The sequence below is a fragment of the Carlito syrichta genome, unplaced genomic scaffold (assembly GCF_000164805.1).
Source record: "Carlito syrichta isolate Samal-C Ts95f unplaced genomic scaffold, Tarsius_syrichta-2.0.1 Scaffold80100, whole genome shotgun sequence".
NCBI classification, from domain to species: Eukaryota; Metazoa; Chordata; class Mammalia; order Primates; family Tarsiidae; genus Carlito; species Carlito syrichta.
This window is the reverse complement of record NW_007024196.1, coordinates 1,700-11,231: the sequence shown is the minus strand read 5'-3', so window position 1 is coordinate 11,231 and position 9,532 is coordinate 1,700. Positions and strand designations below refer to the sequence as shown.

The 9,532-nt window shown below is 37.2% G+C and overlaps 1 protein-coding gene across 1 annotated transcript in view; it reads right to left on the bottom strand.

Annotated features, from left to right (window-relative positions):
- The window catches only part of LOC103257151 (Alstrom syndrome protein 1-like), a gene marked incomplete at its 5' end in the record, with an annotated part of 67,499 nt that extends 58,593 nt beyond the window's left edge, over positions 1-8,906 (bottom strand). The window contains one exon of the mRNA XM_008054878.2: positions 8,781-8,906. Coding sequence (XP_008053069.2) covers positions 8,781-8,906 — 126 coding nt within the window. The remainder of the gene's footprint in view (positions 1-8,780) is intronic.
- Positions 8,907-9,532: the final 626 nt, after the last annotated feature.

Below are 9,532 nucleotides of genomic sequence, written 5' to 3'. Positions count from 1 at the left end.
ACATCTGACTTTGTGTATAAAAGACCCGTTGTAATTCCCAATAACACACACATCGCTTCTGCATTAGACTGGACTCCAGTCTCCTTCTCTCATTCTCTCTTTCTCTGTTTCTTCTTCCCCCAATCGCCGACACCATCTCCACCTTTGGGATACCCTGAACCCGGCTGGAGCTGGTCTCCGGCAATCCATGATCCTGTACTTCATGTATTTCCTGAGCTCCTAATATGTGTATGGCAATAAGAGCTAGGTAAGCAAGATATACAGCTAGTAAATATTTTTTCCCATTCTGTGGGCTGTCTCCCTGCTCTGTGAATGGTTTATTTTGCTTTGCAGAAGCTTTTCAGTTTAATGAGGTCCCACTTGTCTATCTGATCTCTTATGGCATGAGCACTTGGGGTTTTGATCAGGAATTGGTTGCCAGTTCCAATGTCCATAAGGGTGTCTCCTGCATTTTCTAAGGTTCTTACAATCTGAGATTTACCTTTAGGTCTTTGATTCATTTAGAGTTGATTTTTGTGTAGGTAGGGGTCCTGTTTTAATCTTTTGTATGTGGTCAGCCAGGTTTCCCAGCACCATTTACTGAATAGGTTTTCTCCTCTCCCCAGTGGTTGGTGGTAGAGGCTTTGTCGATTGAGAAATTGAAGTTTTGCTTCAGGAATCTCTACTCTGTTCCATAGGTCCATATGTCTGTTCTTGTACCAATAATAGACTGTTTTAATTATTTTAGCCTTATAGTAAAGTTTGAAGTCTGAAAGTGTGATACTTTCTGCTTTGTTTCTTTTGCTGAGGATTGCTTTGGCTATTCATGCTCGTTTATGTTTCCATATGAAATTCTATATTATCATTTCCAGGTCTAAAGAATGATGTTTGTAAATTTAATGGGTATTGTGTTCAATCTATAGATTACCTTTTGTAGGATGGACATCTTAACAATGTTAATTCTTCCAATCCATGAACATGGAATATTTTTCCATTTGTTTGTGCCTTCTTTAATTTCTTTGAGCAGTGTTTGGTAGTTTATGTTGTAAAGGTCTTTCACATCTCTGGTTAGGAAGATGCCAAGATATTTCACTTTTTTTGTGGCTATTATGAATGGGATTGTGCTTTTTATTTGGTTCTCTGCCTGTTTGTTGTTGGTGAATAAGATTGTGACTGTTTTTTGTACATTGATTTTGTACCCCGAGACTTTGCCAAAGTCCTTTATCGATGTAAGAAGGTTTTTGACAGATTCTCTTGGGTTTTCAAAAGGTTCAAATCACAACAGTCCCCAAAGAAATACAAAAAAGTTATCAGAGAGTACTATGCATGGAAACAGACTCGAAAACCTAAATGAAATGGAGGACCTTCTGACATCACACAACCTCCCAAGGTTGAAACAAGAAGACATTAAGACGTTAAATAGACCAATAACAACCCAGGAAATCAACTCCATCATAAGAAAACTACCTACAAAAACAAGTCCTGGACCAGATGGCTTTCCAGCAGAGTTCTACAAAACATACGAGGAGGAACTGACACCAACCCTATTGAAAGTATTCCAGGCAATTGAGAAAGATGGAACTCTCCCCAAATCATTTTATGAAGCTAACATCACACTGCTATCCTAAACCAGGTAAAGATCCAACAAAGAAAGGGAACTACAGGCCAATATCTCTTATGAACATAGATGCAAAAATATTCAACAAGATTTTAGCAAATCAGATCTAACAACACATATCAAAAATTATTCACTATGACCAAGTAGGCTTCATCCCTGGGATGCAGGGTTGGTTCGATATCCACAAGACCATAAATGTAATTAAATACATAAACACATGTAAAAATAGGATTCACATGATTATATCGTTAGATGCAGAACAAGCTTTTGACAAAATCCAGCATCCCTTCTTGATGAAAACCCTTGAACACCTAGGCATAGAGGGAAAATATCTCAAAATACTGAGAGCCATCTAAGAATAACCCACAGCCAATATACCGTTAAAAGGACAGAAACTCAAAGCATTTCCCCTGAAAACCAGAACAAAACAAGGTTGCCCACTTTCACCCCTCCTGTTCAACATAGTGTACGAAGCCCTAGCTAGAGCAATCACACAAGAGAAGGAAATCGGGGGTATCCAAATAGGAAAAGAGGAAGTCAAATTATCTTCTTTACTTTAACATTTTCAAAGCAACTCTCCCTACATTTAATTGTAGACTTAACAATCTTTATGTTGATATATAATAGTAATCTCATTTTTTAATATGTCCAAAGCAGACTATTTTGATCATCTTCCCCAAATCTGCTTCTTCCTCAATCTCCATCTCAGTAAATGGTACCTCTATTCACCCAGTTGTCTAGAAAACTGGACATTACTTTTTTTTTTTTTTTTTTTGCCGTCTTCTCCTTCATGCTCCATACTCTACACTACTAAATCCAGGAGGAGCAATTTCCTAAAAGAAAGTTGACTATCTACTTCTACCCATCACTACTTACATATCTGTGATCCTAGATGCTTTATCTCTGGTTGTGACTACTGCAACAGCCTTCTAACTAACCACTGTCTTTACTTTCTCTTGGACCCTCTCCAACTTAGCTCTCTGCCTTCTCTTTAAAAGACATTTTTCCACATAGCAGCCAGAATGAATTTTACAAATGTAAATCAAACCACAATTGCCTATTAGAATAAAATCCAAATGCTTTAATACAGTTTGCAAGACCTGCATGATCTTGAACCTACTTAACCATATTTACCCACCACTCTGCTCCATCTTATTAAATAAAATTAATAGGAGGTCATTATTTTGGACTGAGTTCCTGCAATAGGCCCCAACAGACCAAACCAAAATGAAGCCACTTGTGTTAAGTTGTCATACAATTAAACTGAAACTTTAAAGAAGTGGAGAAATCCCCAGATAGACTAGTTTTTTCCTAAAAACTGGAGATTCACAGCAACTAATTAAAACGAGCACAGTCAACCTGAACTGGCGTAAAAAAAACTCTCTCTTCTTTAATCCTTGCAAGGAAAGAACCCTGAAGTTACCTGATATTAAACCAATATGTGGTGTTTTTTTTGGGGGGGGGGTATTACAGATGATTTTCAATCTACAATGGGGTTATATCTTTATAAATCCATTGTATATTGAAAATATCAAATGGCAAAAATGCTTTTAATACACCTAGCCTATCAAGCATCATAATTTATCCCAGTCTACCTTAAAAATATTCAGAAAATTTACATTAGCCTACAAGTAGCCAAAATCATATAACACAGTGTTTAATATCTCAGGTAATTTATTAAATACTGCACTGAATTATGGCTTTTACTAAATATGTATTGCTTCTGTACCACTGTAAAGTTGAACCATCATAAATCGAGGACTGTCTGTATTGTTTCCTTGATCCTATTCTGGTTACCTTATAAAAATCAACTGTTCTTTATATGTTTGTTGGCTGCTTGAAATATGTTTGTTCATATCCTTTGCCCACTCTTTAATGGGGCTATTTGTTTTTGTTTTCTTGTTGAGTTGTTTGAATTCTTTGGGATTTTTTAAAGATGTAGGGTACAATTCAGGGTTAGGAATACAAATGTTCATTATGCAGATACCCTTGTTGATGAGATGTGCTCCCACCCCCAGTAGTTTCGCATTACTGCCATTCCTACCCTCCAATCCCTGGCAGTTTCCCACTACTGCCAATCTCTTTCTTATAGTATTACGATAATTGTTCAAGGCCCACTTATGAGTGAGAACATGTGATACTCGGTTCTTTGTTTCTGTGATAGGTCACTCAGTATTATAGACTCTAAGTCCAACCAAGTTGCTGCGAAGTTCATAATTTCATCCTTCTTTATGACTGTGTAATATTTCATTGTGTATATGTACTACACTTTTTAAAAATCTAGTTCTCTTTTAATGGGCAGTACGGTTGGTTCCATGTTTTTGCTATTGTGAACAATGCTGCAATAAACATACATGTGCAGGTATCTTTTTCATAGAGTGATTTGAGTTCCTCCAGGTATATTCCCAGTAGGGGGATTGCGGGGTCATATGGAAGGTCAAGTTTTAGGTCTTTTCAGAATTGCCAAACTGTTCTTTCACAGGGGTTGTACTAGTTTACACTCTCACCAATAGTGTAGAAGTGTTCCCTTTTCCCCACACCCTCTCCCGCAACTGTTGTTTTTTGAGTTATTGATGATAGCCATCCTGACTGGAGTTAGGTGGTATCTCAGTGTGGTTTTAAGATATGCATTTCTTTAATGACTAGCAAGGCTGAGCATTTTTTCATGTATCTGCTGGCTGCTCGTATGTCTTCTTTTGAGAAGTGTCTATTACTTTGTAATGGGGCTGTTTGTTTTTTTCTTTTTAGCACATTTGAGTTTCCTAAAGATCCTAGATGTTAGGCCTTTGTCAGATATATAATTGACAGATTCTGGATATCAGTCCTTTGTCAGATGCATAATTTGCAAATATTTTCTCCTATTCTGTAGTTTGTTTACTCTGTTGATTATTTCTTTTACCGTGAAGAAGCCTTTTAGTTTAATTAAGCCCCATTTGTCTATTTTTGTTTTTGCTTTATTTGCTTTTGAGAATTTAATAAAAATGTGAAAAATGCTCGACATCACTAATCATTAGAGAAATGCAAATTAAAACCACAATGAGATACCATCTTATACCAGTCAGAATGGCTACTATTAAAAAGACAGCCAGGCTCGGTGGCTCAGCCTGTAATCCCACACCTTTGGGAGGCTGAGGTGAGTGGACTGACTGAGCCCGCGGGTTCGAGACCCGCCTGGGCAACTTGGTGAGACCTCATCTCTACAATAAATTAAAAAATGAGCCGGGCGTGGTAGTGCGCGCCTGTAGTTCCGGCTACTTGGAAGGCTGAGATGGAAGGATTGCTGGAGCCCACCAGGTCGAGGCTGCGGTGGCCGGGAGCAGCCACTGCACTCCAGTCTGAGTGACAGAGTGAGACTCCAATTCAAAAAAGAAAAAAAAAGAAAAGAAATAAAAAGACAAAAATCAAGAGACACTGGCGAGGATACAAAGAAAAATAAACAGATAATGTTGATGGCAATATACATCAGTACAATCTATATTGAAAACAGTATAGAGATTTCTCAAAGAACTAAAAGCAGAACTACCATTTGACCCAGAAATCCTATTACTGGGTATCTACCCAAATGAAGCCATTATACTAAAAAGCCACTTGCATTTATATTTATCACAGCACTACTGCAATAGCTAACTCTTGAAATCAACCTAAGTGTCTATTAATGAATAACTGGACAAAGAAAATGACACACACACACACACACACACACACACGGAATACTACTCAGCAGTAAAAAGAATGAAATCATTCAAGTCTTTTGCAGCAACATGGATAGAACTGAAGGTTATTATTCTAAGTGAAATAACTCAGAAACAGAAAGTCAAATACCATATGTTCTCATTTATAAGAAAGAGCTAAACAATGAGTACACATGAACATAAAGAGTGGAGTAACAGACCCTGGAAACAAAAAAATGGGAGGCTAGGAGAGAGTGAGGAATTAAAACTTACCCACTGGGTACAATGTACACTATTTAGGTGATAGGTACACTAAAAGCCCAGACTTCACCACTACACAATATATCCATTTAACAAAACTGCACTTATAGCCCCTAAATCTATAAAAATAAATAGAAACAGTAACAAAAAAAAAACTGTTCTGCCAGGCTCAGTGGAGTACCTTTTCTATGTACAGAATGGGAAATTGCCCCTCATGAAGTGCTAATAAAAGCCAATTAGATGTTTAAATGTATTGAAACTGTGTTTGTTTTAACAATCCACATTGTCTTTTTTTCCATTTGTCAAATGCATCAAGCTCTTTTCTGCTTCAGAAGCTTTATCCATCCTACTCTTTCTGGCCAGAACATTCTCGCCCTCCATTCTCCACCTGCTTGATTCAGTCTTATCCCCCAAATCTCAGCTAGAAACTTTTCTCCTTGAAAAGACCTTCATAAGCTCCTAAAACAAAACTGGGTCCACCTGTTATTATAACTCTTCTTTATTCTTAGCATGTATCATTTATAATTATTATAAATGTGATTACTTATTTGTGGTGTATTTGCTTAATATTTGTCCCTCAACTTGAATATAAACTCCATGATACTAGGAGCCATGTTTATTTTACACACTCTTATGAATTGCAGCACCTAGTATATTATCTGCCTGGAACAGCTTTAATACCTATTGTCTGAAAAACAAGGGAACATGAGCTAATAGCTTTCCATCACCAAAAAAAAAGAAAAAAAAAAATCAACCCAATCATTATAGAAAATTCAGGAAAGTATGAATGAAACAATAAAAGAAAGCCCAGTCAAACCTTTTTATATATTCTTCTAAGTGAACATATACTGGGATCATACCATATATATTTTCATTCTTTTTTTTCCACTCAAGACATATTTTAAATGGAATTTAGCATTTAAAGTCAGCATGTAAGGTGAGACCCTTGCCACACAGGATCAAAATCACCCTTGAAGTTCCCTTAGGAGGGCACATGTTTAAAGTGAATCCTGTCTGCTCAATAAACCCACCAGTGTCCACTTTTTCCTCCAGGAGTGCAATATATCACTGTGCCTAAATCTGAGCACCTAATGAAATACCTGAATTGTGATTAGGAACCACAATGTACCAAAAAGACATTTCTTCAAACTCTAGAGTCCCATTCAGGCAAGCAAGATAAGATGCTTACACTAAGCTGAACATGGTGGCTCACACCTATAATCCCAGCACTGTGGGACGTGGAGGTGAGAGGATTGCCTGAGTTCACGGGTTTGAGCAGGCTAGGCAACTTGGTGAGACCTCATTTCTACAATAAATCAAAAAACTAGCTGGGCATGATGGCACACATCTGTAGTTCCAGCTATTTGGAAAGTTCCAGAAAGTTCCAGCTTTCTGCTGAAGCAGAAAGACTGCCTGAGCCCAGCAGGTCGAGGCTGTGATGGCCATGACATGCCACTGCACTACAGCCTGGGCGACAGAGTGAGACCCCAATTCAAAAAAAAAAAGATACTTACACTATAAAAGGCAAATGAGGACGACAGTGAACTTTGAGAAGGAGGTTTCCCATATTCCATTTCATACTCCTCCATGGTCATATATTCATAGACAATAGAGTACATAAAACATCTACACATCAAAAATTATTTCTCTCCTCTTTTGTTAAATATATCTATGCGAACTTAAGTTAAATGCATATATGAGAGAATGCTAATGTATGCTAAAATTATTTATCATAGTTAAAGACGTTTTATTGTATTTTTACTCACCTGATTTAATTGTTTATGCTATCTTAAAGTTTCCTTTGTTTCTTGTTCTTGCTCTATGTTATTTTGCTAATTTCATATATATAACAGTGACTCGGAAGATAGATATCTAGTTTTAAAATTCTATTAGGTTGTTTTGATAGCTTTTTTCATATTTTAAAAATTGTGGTAAAATATGCATAAAACTTATCATTTTAACCATTTTAAGTGGACATTAATTAATTATACTTAATTTCAGTGGCAGTAAGTATATTCACATTGTTATGCAACTGTCACCACCATCTACCTTCAAAACTTATTCATTTTCCTAAACTTAAACTCAGTACCCATTAAACAATAACTTCCCATTCTCCCTTCCCCCCAGCCCCTGATAAACACCATTCTACTTTCTGTCTCCATGAATCTGACTACTCTATGTATCTCATTTAAGTAAACTCACTATAATATTTGTCCTTTCCTGACTGGCTTATTTTACTTGGCCTAATGTTCACCCATGTTGTAGCATGTACCAGAATTTCATTCCTCTTTAAGGCTGAATAATATTCCATTATATATATAAATCACATTTTGTTTATTCATAGATTGACAGACACATGAGCTGTTTCCACCTTTTGACTACTGTGAATAATGCTGTTATGAATGTTGGTATGCAAATAGCTCAAAGCTAGGCACAGTGCCTCATGCCTGTAATCCCAGCACTTTGAGAGGCTGAGGCAGGAGGATCACTTGAGGACAAGAGCTTGAGACCAGCCTAATAAATATACTGAGACATTGTGTCTACAAAATAATTTTTTTTTTTAAATCAGCTGGGTGTGGTGGCACACACCTGGAGTTCGAGTTATTAAGGATGCTGAGGCAGGAGGATCACTTAAGCCCGGGAGTTTGAGGCTGTAGTAAGCTGTGATCATGCCAGACACTCCAGCCTGGGCAACAAAGTGAGACCCCGACTCATGAGGTGCCATCTGTTTCCTAACTCTGCATTCCCCTGTAGTGAATTCACAGGGATGCTGCAGGATATTTTTAAATTGTAGGGAAAGAACCGTGATATCTGACGTCTGGTGTACTACATAAACTACTAGTCCAAGGTAGTTCAAAGTGACAACATCAGGTAATGCTATCTTCCTTCCAATGCTATTGAGTCTTTGCAAAGCTGGATTTTGGCAGTTGCTATTTTTAAAAAAGGGAGGAAATGAGAAGGGCTGTGTCCAATCTTATCCCAAGGGTTGGGAAGTTGCACTTAAGGGCACTGTGAACCAACTAAGCTTAGAAATTTTGCCCTAGATGGAGTCCACCAACCCAAACAACTGTATACATATTATATCTGATCAAATAACTCACTCATATGAACTAGAGATCAAGGCATGAAAAGCTCCAAATTTCACTGAAGGATTAAAGAGAACTGAATTTTCATTGGTCATTCCAGAATCAACCAGTCAACACACAAAAAAATCTCAGAAAATAAAATTTTAAATAATTTCTGCTTAATACCTGAATGTGAGCTCTCAACGGTGGTATCTGACTTGGAATCCGGAGATGGAGGCATTTGTCTTAATTGTGGAACATAGTACATCTTCATACTACCAGAAGGCTTATATGGCAATAATAAAGGCTGGCCTAAGGAGGTAAAAATCAGAACAATTAATAAGAAAACATTTATTGATTCATTGAACAAATATGGAGTGCCTTCCACATATCAGGCGGTGTTCAATATTCTTATAATATATGAATGAATTAAACAGAAATGTATCTCTGCCTTCAAGAAGAACCAGAATTCTAGAGGAAGAAAATATTCAGTAAATAATTACCATTCTAAATGAGCAAATTATCTAGTATTTTAATGATATGGAAAAAAGCAATTAGAAATGCTGAAGGAGAGGAATGGGTCTCACATGGAAATGAGAAATTCTAAAGCAAATAAGTGTCTTTTTAAAATTCTCAAAAACTTCATGTTTGGATGCAGTGGTCATTTTTGTTTACTTTTTTTGAGGTAGGATCTCACTCTGTCGCCCAAGCTGGAGTGCAATGGTGCAATCATAGCTAATTGCAGTCTTTAACTCCTGGGCTGAAGGGAACTCCTCCCACCTCAGTCTCCCAAGTATTTGAGACTACAAGCATGTGCCACCAAGACCAGCTAATTTTTAAAATTTTTTGTAGAGACAGGTATCACTCTGTTGCTCAAGCAGTCCTCTTGCCTCAGCCTCCAATTACAGTGTTGGGATTACAGGCATGAACCACAGCAC